Source organism: Macrotis lagotis, chromosome 1 (genome assembly GCF_037893015.1).
Source record: "Macrotis lagotis isolate mMagLag1 chromosome 1, bilby.v1.9.chrom.fasta, whole genome shotgun sequence".
Lineage (NCBI taxonomy): Eukaryota > Metazoa > Chordata > Mammalia > Peramelemorphia > Peramelidae > Macrotis > Macrotis lagotis.
The window spans coordinates 248183455-248202473 of NC_133658.1; the positions used below are offsets into that span (position 1 = coordinate 248183455).

General features: G+C 37.1%; 1 protein-coding gene across 1 annotated transcript in view; it reads left to right on the forward strand.

Moving 5' to 3' along the window:
- The first annotated feature begins 384 nt into the window (after window positions 1–384).
- The window catches only part of SERINC3 (serine incorporator 3), a 35598-nt gene continuing 16963 nt past the window's right edge, over window positions 385–19019 (forward strand). Inside the window, exons 1-9 of the mRNA XM_074210130.1 lie at window positions 385–759; window positions 7092–7253; window positions 8378–8571; window positions 10843–10922; window positions 11331–11468; window positions 13818–13987; window positions 16530–16620; window positions 16788–16974; window positions 17685–17912. Of these exons, the coding sequence (XP_074066231.1) occupies window positions 721–759; window positions 7092–7253; window positions 8378–8571; window positions 10843–10922; window positions 11331–11468; window positions 13818–13987; window positions 16530–16620; window positions 16788–16974; window positions 17685–17912 (1289 nt within the window). The 5' untranslated portion in view covers window positions 385–720. The remainder of the gene's footprint in view (window positions 760–7091; window positions 7254–8377; window positions 8572–10842; window positions 10923–11330; window positions 11469–13817; window positions 13988–16529; window positions 16621–16787; window positions 16975–17684; window positions 17913–19019) is intronic.

The window sequence follows — 19019 nt, forward strand, 5'->3', positions numbered from 1 at the left end:
CCCCGGCGCCACCCAGCTGCCCCCGCTAGTGCTTGTGGGTGTCGGGTGGGGCAGAACTGTCACTTGCAGACAGGCCGCATCTCAGTGCCAGGCTCCCCGCCAACTCCAGCCACTTGAAGGCCGGTGGCACTGCGGTGAATCCCTCCAGGGGCCCGGCCCGGCCCGGCCCACCCTAAGGGAGGACGAGGTTGACGTGGCACAGCCGGCATTGTGCCGCCGGCGGCGGGCTCTGGGGAGCGAGGCTGCGTCTAGCTCGGGGCTGCCACCCACCAGCTCATTGCGGGGAGGGCGCTGGCGGGTTCTGGGCACGTCCCGCGGGGAGGGCTCTGTCCAGCGTGTGGCTATAACGCGCTGCCCTTGGGCAACAGGCAGGCAGAGAGGGCCGCTAAGCTCGCGGGGGTGGTGGGCCTGGAAGGGAGCGCGCGTGCACAGCGCCCCCCCCGTGACCCCGCCCCCGGACAGCTAGCTCCGCCCCACGGCGGCTCCTCTAGGCCCGCCTCCCGCCTCGGCCAATGGGCGGCCCCCGCGCTTTCGGCGCTCCGGCGGGGGAGGCGGCAGGCGGGGCGACGCGGTGACGTAGGATGCACGTCGGGAGAGGGGCGGATCGCGGCTTCCGTCCGGCGGAAGCGCCGCCCGCAGACTCGGAGGCGGAGGGGGAGGCGGAGGCAGTCGCGGAGCGGCCCCCGCCGGCGCCGGAGTCCGCGCTAGCCCGCCGCCGCCATGGGGGCCGTGCTGGGCGTCTTTTCCGTGGCCAGCTGGGTGAGTGGCACGGCGGGGGGCATCCCGCGACCCCGGCGGACGCCCCCGCCCCGGCCGGGCCGGGCAGCTGGAGCCAGGGGCCTCCTCTGGCCCTGGGGGGCGGGGCGGGGGCCGAGCTTCCCAGTGGTTTGTGTCTGCCGCGGGGGGAGAAAAGGGAAGGAGCCGGCGGGCGCCCCCGGGACCGGCTGCACCCCGGCCCGCCTTTATCTGCCCCCGGATCTGCGTTAAAGAAAAGGGAGAGGGCGGCTGGGTGGCACAGGGGACCAAGCACCGGCCCTGGAGTCAGGAGGACCCGGGTTCAAATCCGGCCTCAGACTCTTAATAATTCCCTAGCTGTGTGGCCTTTGTCTTGAAAAAAAAACCTAAAAAAAAAAGAAAAGGGAGAGAAGCGGCAGGAACGAGCTGGGAAAGACAGCAGTGATCCGCAGTTCTGCATGCCAAAAAGAGACGAGCCCGCAGCATCCCTCCCTTAGAATAACTGAGTCCAGCCACCGGGGTTATGCCCATCGCTAAGTCAAAGGGAGCCACCACCTCGGAGCCTAAAGCTTTTACTAGCTCTGTGATGCCTCCGAGGAGCTGGCAGCAGTGGGGCGGCCGGGCTAGTCCTGGCACCTGCCTTTAGTGGCACAGCTGCCTGGCAAGAGTAAATGCTGACAAATATTGTTGCCGTGGTAACCCCCCCCCCTTGGACCAGAATTTTCATATTTGTAAAATATAGGTATTCAAGATATGGGTGGTTTCTGTCTTTGCATCTTCTACAGAATGTAGCAGAGGCTTTATGCTCTGCGGATGAAGATTTTTTTGATTGATCTGAGTTGACTTTGACTTGCTCTGTGTGTCTGTTTGGGATTTGTAATAGTCCCGGAGTCACTGTGGCTACCGATTTTGTTCTCAGCCCAGATCTCTCCATCCTGTTTTCCTTTACCCTGGCTAAAGATTGTTGATGAAGGCTCCATATTTATATCAATTGTATTGACTTAATAAAAACTACTAAGCACTTACCCCTTAAAGACTACAAGGGTGTATTTGGAGACAAAAGTCAAGAGTCCTTGCACTCTGAGGGGTTTTACATTCTATCTGGGAGTAGAGAAAACACCCAACAGATAAAAATAGTTTGAAGGTAGGCACATCTTGAAGGAAACTAGGGTTTCTAAGAGATATAAAGGTGAGAAGGGAATGGGGGATTTGAGGTAACAGCCGTGGGAGACAGTCAATATGAAGGCACAAGCAGGAGATGGAATGTTTATGAGATGGCCCTGGATGTGAGGCAGTCAGGGTTAAGTGACTCGTCCAAGGTTGCACAGCTAGTGTCACAAAGAGGAGGCATCTTGAATAGACTCTTGCCTATAGTTCAGGAAAACTGGATTCTTGTCACCAGGTTACTGAGTTTTGAACATTTTGGACCTATTCCTCTTTTGTAAAGCGAAAGCAAAAAAAACAGAAAAACTGGTTGGATGAAATGACCTTAAAATTTTTTCTTCCAACTCCATTGTTTTTATCCAAATCCCGAAGGTAATTATTCAGGGATGGTATCTTTAGGGGCTATAGGTAATACCTTTGGTGAGAAACATTACTGGTTCAGGGGAAGAATTTGCCTTAATTGGAAGATTGGAATCAGATTGGCCATCATTTCTAATGACATTTCTCATCATTCCTTTTTTTTTTAAGATTTTATTTATTTTGAGTTTTACAATTTTTCCCCCATCCTTGCTTCCCTCCCCCACCCCCCACAGAAGGCATTCTGTTAGTCTTTACATTGTTTCCATGGTATACACTGATCTCAGTTGAATCTCATCATTTCAAATGACATTTCTCATCAAAGCTAAACCTTGGACTATTTGGAAATTATTCTTATTTTCCTACTGCTCAACAAACCAATCCTGTCCCTTAGCTCATGGCCAGATTTGAGACTTTAAAAAACCGTAGCTGAAAGAATGATTTCAACTATTTTCATTGCCAAGCAATTTGAGTGACTATGATCAATTTCTGAAGTTGAAAGATAGAGACTTACTACTTCGTGCCATTTTAATATTTGGGATTTTATATACACTTGCCAGTGGTACAGTATAATATAAAAGTTTGGTTTTGAACTTCTAATTTGAGGGATGCTTAATACACAGTGCAAAGAACTTTGGATTAACAATCAGGAGACTTCCATTTCTTGTTGTGTTTCAGCCACTAATTTGCTATGTTGTTTTAGATAATCTCCTTCTTATCCTGAGGTAAATTAGATGAAAGATTAATGATAGATTAGATGATCTTTACAGTCTTGTCCAATTCTAAATTTTTTTGTGATTTTTGTGATTTTTTTTTGATTCTAAATATAAATCCTATGTTAACTTCTAGAATCCTGTCAGTCAAAAGAACTAATAATAGCAGCTTAAAATAACATATTTGAAGTTTTAGTCATTCAATATTTTTATTTATCAGTTAAAACTAAGCTATTTAAACTGGATTTTGCTTTAGAATGCCAAGTTGGGTGATTTATTTTTAAGTTGCTGTAAAATTATGATATTAAAAGATTTATTAAGAGATCCACAAATCATCAGTCACCAAACATTTCTCTCTAGAAAACTCATTTTTCATGACCTCAAACTTATTTTTTGCCAAATAATAGCCTTGTAATTGTGAGATTTGTAAAGTACTTTGCAAATTTTAAAGTATTATGTAAATATTGGCTACTGTGATTATTCCTACTTTATGAAAAAATTTTATGGAAAGAGTCAAAGACAGTAAGTCATGATTTACAGATCAGTTTCAAGGGTCTTGTATTTGTCATCAACATTTGTTACTTATTCCAGTATGAGGGAAGCAGCAGTGCCAATTTAGAGAGGAAATCATTCCCCTTTGGTTGACATTAGAATAAAATTGTAGGCTATGCATTGTGGTCTAAAATTATATACTGTTTTTTTATGGGAATACATCAAATTATCAAGTTACTACAGGGTTTGTGTCAATCAGACCAAGGTCCTTTACTCATCAGAAATATATACCACAAAGTAGAAAGTTATTGTAAGAATTGTACAGAATAAGTAAACAACAAAAAAAATTACGGAATTTTAGAGATGGAGAGAAACTTCATTTGACTAGAAGGCAATTGTGACCTAGATTAAAGTCACATATATAAGGTAATGGTAGAAACCTTATACATATATATATATATATATATATATATATATATATATATATATAGGCCCCAGGTCTCTTAACTTCAAAACTACTCTTTCTTTTTTTTTTTTTGAGGGGGGGGCTTGCAATGGGGTTAATGATTTGCCCAAGGTCTCACAGCTAAGAAATTACTGTCTGAGGCCAGATTACCTAGCTGCCCCAAAACAATTCTTTCTATTAAGTTCAGATTGCATATGGAATAAACTAACTGGTACTATTGCCTTAATCTGCAAAATGCTAGGATTTATATTTTTTTTGTGACCACTTATTAGGGTCAGGACTAAGGTTAGGTAATTTAGGTTACTGATTAGTTCCTGATATGAGTAGGGACCAGAAAGACATTTCTATTGTTTTATAAATAACTACCTTGAGTTGCTGTGGCAAAAAAATATATTTTTCAGAATATTACTTTCTCAATGGAATGTATTTGTTTTGAGATAATTCTAATTATGTTATATTGAAGGGGTGAAGTTTCTGACTGACAGCCACACAACTTCCTAGGCACACACACAGTAAAGCAAGAAAATAGTCTTTATTGAGAATTAACATATTTCAATGAAGAGAGGGGAGGAAAGAGACATTTCCAAACTTTGTTTAGGGCATGTGAGAAAATCAAATTGATGTTATAATTGATTGTATTGCCACTGAGAAATTCAAATGACTTTTTCTTAATTAATTGTTTTATATTTGAATCTGTTCTGTAATTGTGTGAACCATGTTTCTTGTCTCTGAGTTTAGAAATGTATGAATCCAAAAAAGTTGTTTTCCCCTCTCTGAAACTGTCTTATAAATTACTTTAACTCAAAGAAATGCATTATATTTATACAGCCTTGCACACCAAAGTATAATTAAGGGAGGTTCAGTTTTCCTACTTAGAAGTAGGTGGGTGCCAAGAAGTCTGTTATATCTGTTCAACTAACTAAGCAGAATAACTGTCTTAACAATCAACCTTCCCTGAAACCAGTAAGGAAGAAGCAGTTATTGCTTGCCCCAAATGTCCAGTCAATCATATTGTTTTTGCTACTTAGGATACTTTAGACTTAGTAACAAAATCATATTTGTTTTCCATCTATTCTTTGTTGTCTTGTACTTCTCCAAACTGTAGGAGGATAATTAATTGGTTAATGTTAGCCCAACTAATAAAATTAATCACACTTGGAATTTTGTTTCTCAGCTTTAATTTTCAAATCCATCAACCACCACCAACAAAATTTTTTTTCAACTGCTTAAGTCACATTTTATTATTTTTTGAGTTACACTTAGGAGTTCAACTTTTCTATAAATTATGTATTGTCTAAGTTAAGTTTAAATTCAGTTTTTCATTGAAATCAGTGGTCTATCCTTATGTCAAGGAAATCTGTTATCTCTTTCCTACTAGTTGTCTTTTAAATCCTTTATTTCTTTCCTGCAAAGAAGTCTAGCTTGGTATTTATGTACCATTTACTAACTTTGCAGATAGATGCAATCAGTCAGCAGCAAGATAGTCTCAATACCTCTTTCCTCATTTATGATGCTACCTGTTACAATGGATGGTCTTTCTTTTGTCTATAAAAACGATGTGTAAGCCCTGCCTTGGGGTCTTAGCTATTGATGAAAAGTCTGAGACCCTATTTATTGCCAAATTCATGACCTGCTAAAAAATTGAAAATGTTCAGAACTTTGTATCAGTTACCTTTAATTTCAATCATGACACACATTAATACCTTTTTGAGCTCTGTGGTTATAAACAGTTTTAGTCTGTTGGCTTGAGTGATGGTTAATATGTCCCTAGAGATAACATCCCAGAGCAGATATGATGTATAGGCAATGAAGGCTATGCAGCTGCTGTCATATCCTGAAAGTCAAACTGGATATTAGAGACCAGAGACTCATACATCTCTGTTTAGTCATCTAATGAACACAATCCTGGAATGTGGTTCCATAAGCTCATGCCTTGAAACAATTGAGTTTATATTTTTGAGATAAACATATGTGATTCATGTTGTATCATATTTCTGGAATGTTCATCATCAGTCTTGGACCAACTAGTAAGACCCTACAGAGCCCTGATGGTCATTGGATGAATCTGGGTGTGGGCATTATTGAATCCCCAAATGACTGTTCCATGTAAAGCATTTTGCTGGCAGCCCTGGGTAACCAGGAGTCCCATTGCAAAACAAGTAAAGGGAGGTTGGCATTTCTTCCTTTTAAATTCATAAGAAGATGATAATAGCTCACATTTCTTTAGTACTTTAATAAAAGGCTTTCCTCAATATTGTTAGCTCCAGTTTTTATAAAGAAACTATGGTCCATGGTCACACAACTAGTAAATGGGAGAGCCAAAGCTTTGAATTGATACCTAGTGTCTTTTTACTTGATATCCCACTGTCTTCTAAATGTAGACTTCTCTTTTTTTACTGCTACTCTTAATACAAGAGAGAACCCTGTTGATTCAGTTTGAGGCACGGGTGATGATCTAAGGTTCTAATAGTGAAAGATTTCACGAAGACATGTGACTCAGTGATAAGGGACAGATAAGTTTTATTTCTCAGATGCACAGTTATGGAGTGCAGGCTTTCTCCTTAATGGATAAACAGCAGCTAGGATAAAGGGGGTGCAGAGGATGGCTTATATACTGGGAAAGGTGTAGGGGTTTGCCCAGGCATTGTGAAGAGGATTATATTAGGGCATTCAGGGATAGTAAAGACTCATTTTGGGAAATGAGCTAACAGTTTGTTTATTGTATTAGACTCCTGCCTCTCTTTCTCTGTCCTTGTGGGATCTTCCCAGTGGCTGCTGAAAGACAACACAGGTGGCTGTTATCAACTCAAAGTCTGGTATAAAGGAGGATTTTTCTCAGGACTGTTTCACAGACAATAGCAAGGAATATTACAAAAACTTTTTTCAGAATAACAGAGCTGAGCTCATGATGCAGGTACTATAGAAAGGAACGGAATTTAACTATTTGCTTTCTGCCTTGTGTTTTCATGACCATACTGTCTTCATACAGATTTGTATTATTCTCTGGGTTAGACCATACCTACCAAAATAGAACTTATGTGACAAAAAAACTAAGGAAATGTAGGTTTCATAGGTAACAAAAAGGGCTTTTACTATTTTGAATTCCCATATGTATTTCCCTGTATTTAAGGAAAATGTTTTCTTTTCTCATGCTTCCATTGCAGATTCCATGCTTATGTAGCAGTGCATCATGTTTGTTATGCAGTTGCTGTCCTAACTGCAAGAATTCAACTCTGACCCGCCTTGTCTACGCCTTTATCCTTCTCTTGGGCACAGTTGTTTCTTATATTATGTTGACGGAAACAGTGAAAACAAGGCTGAAGAAGGTATTTGGAATTAACATTGGACTGTAATTTACTAATTTATTATCATTTTAAATTTTGAAATAACTACTCATTAGGAAAGATTTAGTATACAACCTAGAAAGTTTTGATTGATCTAATTCAGCATTTTCAAAATTATATTTCTAACTGGCTGTTCTATAAAGAAATATTGTTAGTGGTATTTTCCCTTCTAAAATATTAAATAGAAAATTATATTTGATAGATGAGATATCTTGCGGTGAGAGGAATAAAATGAGTTATTTTCTTTACTTTTCTCTCACAGTTTCCTGATCTTCTAGAACCTCAATGGCATTTCTTACATTCAGTAGACCCTTAATCCATGGACCCAATTCAAACCTCAAAATGTTCTCTGACCAAATGAGTTTGGGAAATGTGGGTCTAATGATTGTGAGATTAGATAAACCCTTTAAGATGGGTTTTTAGGTACATCATGCAGCTTTCACATTTTACTTCAAAGGTAAAGAAAGATTGTTGTAGTAAACATTCACACTTTGGCTGATGGCATAGAGAAGCAAAATGAAAGACAGAGTCATCCAAACACTCTTGTTTCAATATGTGTTTAAGATTTATCCTTTCAAGCAAGACTAGTACTTTGAAGGTTAGAAGATATGTCATATAGGCTGAGAGAAAACCACACTAAACTGATTTATCAAAAACAAAGACTTCACTTCTGATTGAGAAAGTTAAAATTATTGGAATATAAGATTTTAGCCGAGTGGTATGATGATGGCAAAAAGGAGAGAAATTTATTTAGTCTCTTTACTGAAATAGAAATTGGGTTACCTCTGTTACTCTAAATTAAGGACTTTAAATTCATTATTGTCTGAGATACCCAGAACTCAGATAATGGGACGATTTTATTATCTCTAGATAACAACTTAAAGTGGAAACACACCTTGCTTTACACAAAAATTCCTGAAAAAGTTATATGGAAAGCAAACTTTTATAAAATAAATTTCATTTCATTGTAGAAGGGATGCCCATCCTAGGGTGAACCTTTTGTTAAGTAATCTTTACCTTTCTTCTAGTTTGTAAATCTTCGTTTTTCATAAGGTTGTGTTTTCTCAAAATGGGTTGTACAATAACATTGGAATTTCTTTTTCTAGATTCCTGATTTCTGTGAAGGGGGATTTAAAATCAAGCCTGATGATGATATAAGTGATAACATTTGTGCTGTCCGGGTTGATTACAAAGCTATCTATCGAATCAACTTTGCCTTAGCTATCTTTTTCTTTCTATTCTTTCTACTGATGTTAAAAGTGAAAAATAGTAAAGATCCAAGAGCTGCAGTGCACAACGGGTATGTGTGATACCTTGATGATTTTTATCAGGTATTCTTTGTCTCCCTGCCCACATTTTCCCATATCAATCCTGTTTCTGTAGAATTTTATAGTGTTATCCTGGAACAAAAACAATCAAAAGTATATTTAAGGGGCGGCTAGGTGGCGTGGTGGATAGAGCACTGGCCTTGGAGTCAGGAGTACCTGAGTTCAAATCCAGCCTCAGACACTTAATTACCTAGCCGTGTGGCCTTGGGCAAGCCACTTAACCCCATTGCCTTGCAAAAACTTAAAAAAAAAAGTATATTTAAAAATCAGTGACTAGACAGGCACCAAACAGAGACCTGTTAATATTATGCCATTACTAAGCTAAATGTCCCTCTGAGCCATCAGGGTTTGGTTTTACTTTTTTCTACATGTGTGTTGACTTATGTTATCTATAGAAGCTCTAACTCAAATTCCAACCTAGGAATGGGTTATCATATACCTATAGTCCACAATATCATTGTACATATGTTGATTCCACTCAATTTCTAGTTTGCCTAGGTGGATTTAATTTGCAAATTCCCAATCTGCATTTGGTATACATAGTTTCTGCCTGTGAGCAAGGCAGTTAAAATGGCACAGTGGTAGGGTATTGGCCTTGGAATCAGGAGGTCCCCCTCTGACCCTTACTAGCTGTGTAACCTTAGGCAAGTTACTTATTACTGAATGCCCCGCATCCATGGCCATCTCCTGTCATCCTGATTCATATCTGGCCACTGGACCCAGTTGATTCTGGAGGAGAAAGTGAGGCTGGTGACTTAGCACAGCACTCCCTCATTCAAATCCAGTTTGTTTGCTTGTCATGGCATCTCCTCCCTAATGTCATGGTTTTCTTTGAGAAAAACAAACTGTTAATCCCTTGTGAACCCTAGCTAAGGCATTACCTACTCTCTCTTCACCCATTTGAAGTTATCATAGGACCCAAAGTATAGGTTTATGTAAGTAAATCAGTTACATAGCCTTCTTTTTTTTTAAAAAAAAAATGTATTTAAGGCAGTGGGGTTAAGTGACTTGCCGAAGATCACACAGCTAGGCAATTATTAAGAGTCTGAGGCTGAATTTGAGCTCAGGTTCTCCTGATGCCAGGACCAGTGCTGTATCTGTTTTGCCACCTAGCTACCCCATTGTGCCATGTAGCTGTCTCCTACACAGGCTTCTTTACCTATTTCCATCACATTTGCTACCATGGAAGTATTTGAACAAGCCTTAGACACTAGTTTAATTTCATCATATTATATATTGTTAAGAGGTAGAGCACCAGAGAAAGTGAACAATACCTAAAACTGGTGTAAGGAGTGTAAACAAAAAAACTGGTATAAGGGTGAACAAGAAAAAGAAGCGATGTTAGTCCATTACTTCTCCTGGCTTAGGAGGCAAGTGATGTGGGCATTGAGTCTTTGAATTTATTTCCATAAGAGAGCAAACTATTGATTTGTAACATTCTTCATACAGAAAGCATAAATATGTGCTTACATTTGTTTTGAATATATAATATCTGCTTTATCGTCTTTTTCTCATAGTTATTAGTTAACTCACCTTGCAGCTTTATGTAAATAGTGAATTCTACAACTCTTTTAAAAGTTTTTTTAAACATATTTTATCTCCAATATTAATATCCTTATGATCACAAACTTTTTTCATTTTATGGATGAAGAAACTGAAACTCAATAGTGAAAAAAATTAACTTACCTAAGATCATATAAGGAGAATTAAGCCTTGAGAAGTCAGGTTATAATTTACTTAACAATTTATAAGAGTCCTTCTAGTTCTTAAAGTGTTGGGGGTGGGGGGGGAGTATAAAGCTAATTCAACAGATTATTAGCATTTTTCAGGTTTTTTTAAGGAACTAGTCATTAGTTAAGACAAATTTCCACCAAACAATGTGACTAATTTTTTTTTTTTACAAAGCAATTTATGAAGGTACTTTGGTAAGGTGCTAAGAGGTTCTGATCTGCATGAGACTAAGATGTACCTACACTGATAAAACCACAGATCCTTGAAGTATCAAAGATTTATGATTAGGTGCAAAATTGGTAAAAATTTAGAACTTAAGTTTTATACACAGCAAAATGACATGATCTATGGTCATCTTTCTCAGATTTAAAATGAAAAAATAAGCATGGAAAATTCAATTGAAATAAGACTCTTTGTTGCTTCATTTAACTGGGCACTATATTTCTGCTTTTTAGCAATCTTTTTGCATGAGGACAAAAACATTTCAGAGAAACATTTTTATATCTTAATAGGTTCTGGTTTTTCAAAATTGTTGCCATTGTTGGTCTCATGGTTGCAGCTTTCTACATTCCTGGGGGTCCATTCAGCACAGGTATGACTTCCAAAATAAAAAAAAATACCATTGTAATCCATGTGTACCATTTATGTAATATTCTGAAGGCTAAGCATTAATGAATGTCTGGGGTAACTTGCGTGGAAACAGGCTTGTTTGCTCTCTTTGTTATATTTTAATGTTTATTGGAAGTACTTGTAATATGGATGAGTTTCATAGGATGCTAAAACTTTTGCTTTTAGTTTTTTGTTGAAATTTTTAACAAAAAATTTTTAACAAACTCTGAATGATGTGTATGGATTTCTGCTATGGGTTAAACAAGGACTGAAAGAGACAAAGAACTCCCTAATTTTCTTTACCATGTACTCATCTGAATTGAAATCAAGGTGATTGTACTGTCTTAACCTATAATGTGAACTATGTACTTGTTTTCCTTTTGATTCGTAGTCTGGCATGGTATTGGAATATGTGGGGCCGCCTTATATATCTTTATACAGTTGATACTGTTAGTAGATTTTGCCCACTCTTTGAATGAGCGTTGGGTTAATCGAATGGAAGAAGGAAACGCTAAATGCTGGTATACAGGTAGGTGTCTGAACTGATATTATTAGAATAAGTTTTCAACAAGGCTGTATTATCTCATTGGTTTCAAATATGTAAAAGTCATTGATGAAAAGTTTGTTTATTAGAAACATTTTTTAATTCTCAGTTCAACCAAATTTCAACTATATAGTCACAGAATGTTAAAGCTGAAAGGAAGTTTATAACATAGAAGACTAGAACTGGAAGAGACTATGCAATATCTAGGAAGAATTTAAGATTATATATTTTTGTATTTCTGGTGAAAGAAAGTATATATGCTTAAATTAGGATGAATAGACATCTCATGTGAGGTAAAATAATCAGGTGCTTTGACTTTTTGTCCAGTAGGTAGGTTTCCTACATTTGTTCTATGTTTGGAAATTAGTCTACTCACCTTGTCTTGTGAAGTGTCAGGCTTTAATGCATTGCTGAAAAGTTCATCTGGTTCTGGAAATTGTATTCCAGATTTCTGATTTGGAATCAGGATGCTATAGCCTAGTATTCTATCCCTTGAGGATAGAAGGAAAACATCAAAAGAAGACTAGTTAGAGAATAGCATCAGACATCCTGACCTCATTTTAATTTCATTTATAATAGCTTTTTTAAAGAGAACTTTTTTAGAGAACTTAAACATTTTTGGTTACTGTTCAGTACATATTAGACTACCTCACAAAATAGTAAATTCCCCAGCACTGAGGCATCCTTTTTCAGGAATATCCTATGAGCAGATTACTGGTTTTAACATGACACCTAGGGCCTTTTCTAGATCTCTGATCCTTCTAGATGAATAATGGCTCACAGATTAAAGTTGTTGGGTTCAAATTTATGACCATTTGTCCCACTGTCATCACTTTCTCATATGAAATAGAACACTGGCTTTGGAATTTGAACAACTGGGTCCAAATTCCAGATTTTTATTACTTGTGTAATCTTGAGCAAGGCCTCAACTCTCTAGCCTCAGTTTTTGTTCTTTAAAATGAAGGAGTTGGAATAAATGACCTCTCACTTACTTTTCAGTTTTAAATTCCATAATCCTACTGCTGCTATCACATGGAAAGAAATATTTTAATGTAGGACAAGATATGAAGTCAGCTATTAATGTAGGTTCCTTTTCTGCCTGCCTTAGGATTTTTAATATTTCCACTCAGCATACTACCTAGAGAATGAAAGGATCTTCCTGGGTTCTTATTGAAAATTTAGTTCCTTTGATGGTTATTAAGCTCTTATATGAAGAGTTCTAGAGATACAAAGATAGAAATAATACATGAACCCTGCTTTTGAAGAGGTCATTCTAAAATAAGGAGACACTTATAATGTATCCAAATAATTATGATACTAGGAATAGTTTAATAAGTTATACAAAACCAATCTAAGCGGAGTACTATTGTTAGGGAGAGATCACTTTCAGCTAGGGAGTGATGGAGTCATGGAAGGCTTCATGTAAAAAAGTAACACATGAACTAAGTTTTTTAAAGTAGGGAATGAAGAAAAAGAAAAGGATCTAAATATGCAAATATATTTATAGCAGATTTTTTTGTGGTGGCAAATAACTGAGAATTAAGGGGATGCTTATCAACTGAGGAATGGCTGAACAAGTTGTGGTATATGATTGTGATGGAATCCTACTGTGTTATAAGAAATGAGGAGCAGGATACTCAGAAAAATATGGCAAAGGAAAGTGAGGAAAAACTGGGAGGTCACAGTAACAGTAATGTCAGGATGATTGAAAGACTTGGCTACTCTGAGCAATACAGTGATCCAAGACAATTCCAAATGTCTTATGATGAAAAATGCAAATTGAAATATTTTTCACTTTATATTATTGTTTTTCCCCTGAAATATGGCTAATACATTTATATAAATATAGATATAATTGATTTATTGTTTACCTTCTCTGTTGGGTGGGAAGGAAAAGAGAATTTGGAACTCAAAATTTAAAAAGAAAAAAATTGCCAATAAATAATGATTTAAAAAAAAAGAATGGGAGGGACCAGGGAAATACCTACTTTATCAGATGGAATTGAAACTCAACCCATTAAGGAGAGATTGCAGTGCCTTAAACTATTTCTCTCTGCCTTCAGGTAATAATAAATAATTCCAACTGAAATGTTAAAATAATGCTTTTCTGACCCAGGAAATCAGAATGACACGATCGTCTAGTATATGGTTTAAGTACTACATGAATTTGGGCAAAGTAGCTTTTTTTTTATGACAAAATTCATTTGTGATCACTGACTATAGTAAAAGTGAAAGAATGCCTTGGAAAGTATGCAGAAGGAGAAGACCTTTCCTAAATCCTAGTTGGTTTCTCCTTCAAATTGTAGAAATTAACATTGATTTCCTGTTTTGTAGTTTTACTATCATTTACAAGCTTCTTCTATATCCTGTCCTTCATCGGCGTGGTGCTCTTGTATGTATTTTACACCAAAAGTGATGCCTGCACTGAAAACAAATTATTCATCAGTTTAAATCTGATTTTTTGCATTGTGGTATCCATTGTCTCAATCCTTCCCAAAATTCAGGTATTGATATATTTTTTCTGTTTTACTTTTCCCCTTCTAAAAACCTTTTTCTTAATAGTTCATTTTAAAAAATCTTATATGACTTAAATATATTGAATTTTTATAAAAGTTTCAGAAAGCATGGATCCTGAACCTTGCCACACTGAGATCTTTGTTTGATCTTAGATTCATAATTTCCCTTGACTAACTCCTCTGTGAATTAGAGTTATACTTGGATGTTTGTTTAAGGTCCTTTTTAAGTTCTAAAATCATGTTTTGTGTCTCATGGGAAAAAGGATTGGGATTTATAGGTTTATGTAAATATAAAAATTTGTCAATATAGTTCTAAATGGCCTGCTTTGGAAACAAGTTCCCAATCACTAGATGATTTTAGGCAGGCTAAATAGCCATAAATCAGAATTGCTGTTAGAGGGGATTCCTTCCTTAGGTAATACATTAGATAAGGAGTTCTTAACCTGGGGTCCACAACTTTGTTTTTCAAATTTTTTTGATAGCCATATTTCACTATATCTGATTTCCTTTGTAATATTATACATTATATTAAGGGAAAAAAATCCATGGGGTGTGCAAATAAGTTCTGCCAGTTAGAACCATCAACACATGCAAAGATCTAGGGGGAAAAAACCAAGGTTTTCATTAAATTCTTTTTTTTAAATGTTATTAAGGCAGTGGAGTTATATGACTTGCCCAAGGTCACACAGCTAGGCAATTATTAGGCGTCTGAGACTGGATTTGAACTCAAGTCCTCCAGACTTCAGGGCCAGTGCGCCACCTAGCTGCCCTCAATATATTCTTAAGCACAGACCTGAAATCCTTGATAGACTTTGGGTCCCATTCAGAGGTCAAGAAAGTTTATATAGTTTTTAATTCCATAAGTTTTGATCATATACCCTTGTCAAAGGGTAGGAGGAAAGGAGAAACACAGGAGAAACAATTTGACCTATAGAGATATAAACTCAAAAAAATTATATTTCAAAGTGTATTTGTGAGATTTATATTTCATGATTATGTTTGGAGAGTTTACAGAGGGCAGTTGAGAGGAGGGAAGATTAATATGCCAAAAGAAAACTAAGAGCCAAAGCTTGATTTTGGATAGATACATCATTAAATAATTTGTTGGGAATTTGGAAAGTATAAATCAGGTGTCATAAATTCCTTTTATTCAGTTCTGGATCCTTTTCTTAGCTAAAGCTCTCCAGCTTATTTTGACACCTCATAAGAAAGGCTCCAGTCAACTATGGAACTTGTCTATCCTTAAGTGACGTCTCAGGACCTCAACTAGTAAATGCTAGTAAGAGGACTCGGAAACTCTTATGACAATATTATGCATTTAAAAATATTTTGAGGAGACTATAATAGGTTTCACCAGATGCCAAGCATCCCATAACACTCCAAAAAAAGGTAAAGACTCCTCCCCTGTCCCCTCTTAGCTGAAGCAGCATAGAAAACAACACTACATGTGAAGTGAGAGGACCACAATCCAAAATCTACCCCTCACTTAACCTCTCTGGGTTTTATTCACAATTTATTCACCTGTAAAATTGAGAATTTGGACATGACCTCTTACGGTTCTGTAAATTTTATAGCTGATCCCTTTTACATCATTCAAACCTAAACGATTTAATATTAATAGAGCTTTCCAGGAAAAAAAAAACCTGCCATTTTTCTTATTTGTTATACAGATAATTTAGTTTTCATTTAAATAAAAATCACTATTTTGAATTTTGCCTTTATATGCCATTTTAATGGGTTTATTTCAATCATAAGAGCTGGAAAGAATTTTAAATATCTAGGCCAGTCATCTATTATTACAGAAGAGGAAAATAAAACTAAAAGTGGTGAAATGATGTGACCAAGGTTGTATATCAGTAGCACATAGTAGCAGAGCCCAGGATAGAACCCATGTCTTCCAATTCTAAATCAAACACCTATTCTAAATATTTGTTAGAAAACCAGAGTGTTTTAATAATATGCTTACGTCTCATGACAATAACATAAGATCCTACTACAAGATGATATAAATGGAAGCCATATTATAAAGAGGCATACTTAAAACCCTACAGTAGAGGATCTAAGACAGGTTTAAGGTACCCAATTATGCCATAATTATTATTAGTTCACATTTATGTAATAATAATTCATCTTTATAAAATCATACCATTTTATAAAGGGTTTTCCTCAAAACAATCCTGTGAGAAAGGTATATAATTTGTGTCAAAGCAGAATCTGGGGAGGGAGGTTTACAAAGAACATTTACTTTTTTTTTTTTTTTTACTCTTTGAGCTGTATTAATTTTCAGTGAAGCCAAAAATTGTCATCTTTAAAGCTCTCAAGCAGAATACTATACCTTTGAAATGATAATGTTTGAATAAAGAAATTGATAGGGTGTGCAAAAGTCAAACTCTGTCTTTAAAATATACTGAGGTTTTTTGGAGAGGTAACCTGTCGTAGTAGAAAAAATGTTGAAAAGTGCTATATTAATATTAGCAACTATATATACATATATATTTATATTTATAAAATTCCCCTCTTCATTAAACAGGAATATCAGCCTCGATCTGGTCTTCTCCAGTCCTCAGTTATTACAGCTTATACTGTGTACCTCACATGGTCAGCCATGTCTAATGAAACTGGTAAGGACCAGTTAATATCTATATTTGTTGAAATGAAAACTGGGAGTTTTATCATTGACTTTGGATAAAAACTAGAAATAGAACACCTGCAAAATAAACTATTCTGTATGATAATTGAAGGTGTGTTATAACTCTCCATTTGTATACATGTTATCTCCTACTTTCAGATCGAACCTGTAACCCAGGCTTAATGGCTATCATCTCACAGATAACTGTACCCACCTTAACTCCTGGGAACACAACTGTCTCAGTTTCTACCATTGCTCCTCCAGTGTCACAGAGTGGGCGGTGGCTTGATTATTTAGAAACAGATTTTGGACTGATAATCTTTGTCTGCTGCCTCCTTTATTCCACGTGAGTTTATGATCACAGAACACACTTAGAAAGTGTCTCCACAAAACAGTTAATTTGACCCTTACCACAAATGTGGAGAGCTTATGGCAATTTTCTCACTTGTGTAAGTGAAATTGAAGTGACTTGGATTAGATGACAAAGGCCTAAGGAGAACCCAGGTCTCCATATTTTGACTCAGATATACAACTATCTAAGTTAAGATAACCTCATACTTGGAATGAAGTAGGGACACCATCTTAGTTTTTTTAAATCTCACTTTTAGTGGCAATGGAGCCATTTCTCCAAAATAATACAGTGAAAACTCAGCTGTCCTTGCTAAAGGGAAATGCAAGGCTAGTATGTCTAAGCATATTTGGTTCTTTTATTATCAACAAAACTTCATATGCTTGTTAATAATAATTAAGTTTTGCCAACAGAGAATGTTATCTGAAGTTTCTTGTTTGAATGAAACAGGAGGGATGGGCACCAAACCAGGGTGGTGGTCTTTGGAACTGGATTGCATTTCCCTTCTCCAATATAGTGGGATTAGCAGTAGTTGTAAATGTTGAAGTATACTGCCTGTTTTGGGTATGTGGCTCTCAACAACTGCAAACTGTAGACTATGAATCCTAGAGTGATTGATAGAGTTGAGAAATTCCATTCTACTAAGTAATGGCAACAGTCAAATGTTATGTTTCCCTATTGACTTTTCTTTCTGGATATATTTGCAGTATTCGTTCTTCCAGTAATAGTCAGGTAAGCAAACTGACTCTGTCAGGGAGTGACAGTGTGATACTGGATGATGCTTCCTCAAATAGCCCTAGAGATGTAGAGGATGGACAGCCACGGCGAGCTGTGGACAATGAGAAAGATGGAGTGCAGTACAGTTATTCTGTCTTTCATCTGATGATGTTCCTGGCCACTTTATACATCATGATGACCCTGACCAACTGGCAAAGGTATAAGCCAAAAAATCAAATTTTAGACCTCTTAATTAATTTATTATTTATTTTATTTTTATTAATATTATTATTTTTATTAATTTATTATATTATTTTTTTATTATTATAAATACTGACAATATAGAGGTTTGTGTTTTATAAATTGCTTTTGTATAATCTCATTTATCCACATGAAGAGACAAGTAGCCTGTATCCTCACTTTATTTTTTGGTACCAGTCATGATTTCATTAGTATAGGAAACTATGTCTATCAGAGGAAAGTAAGAACTATCCTGTGGTAATCTTAGATACCTAGGGTCCTCAGATGGCCAAGCCAGGATTACACACAGCAAGCATATGTCAGAGGCAGGACTGGTCCTTAGATCTTATAGACTCTTTGACCAGCTCTTAATCTACTATGCAGTGTCACCTTCAATTCCACTTTATAGATTAACAAATGTAGACAAAGATTAAGTGACTTGCCCAAAGTCATACAGCTAGTAATTGTTGGGTCTAAACTACACCCAACTACACTTTTATTTTGACCCTCTCAGACTATTACTGACACTGATGTTAAAACACTGGCCTTTACTGACAGCTCTTATAGTTTCTAGAGACATATTACTAGGCCTTATGCAGAGAGTGTTTTCATTAACATAAAATCTTAGGAATTAAATTTATCAAATTAGCCCTGCTAAATTTTGCCTAGATATGTCTGACAAGGGAAAAATCCCTAGTCCTGTTTGACTGGTTTATAAAGTCCATGAGTGGGGGGAATGTGGCAACTTGAAAAACTTCTCCCAGGGTTGTATGGTATTGAATGAAGAAACAAACAGTTGAACTGGTTTGAATTGGCATTCCTTTGCAAAGCACTTCCCTCTTCTCCAAAAGGATGTCAACTTCTTAATGAAACAGCATTAAAGAGAAGCACTCCTGTCAAAGCCAAGAGCACATTCTGTTGGCATCATTAGGAATTGTATTTATTTGGAATCTCCTTTCAACCAGGATCTCATGTTAAAATGATTACTAATCAGATGATGGTGTCAGGAATTTAGGAAGCAAAATCAGTCAAGAGTTTGGGGAAAGTAAGGGGAGTATTGTGTCTTATCCTCTCTTTTCTTTCAG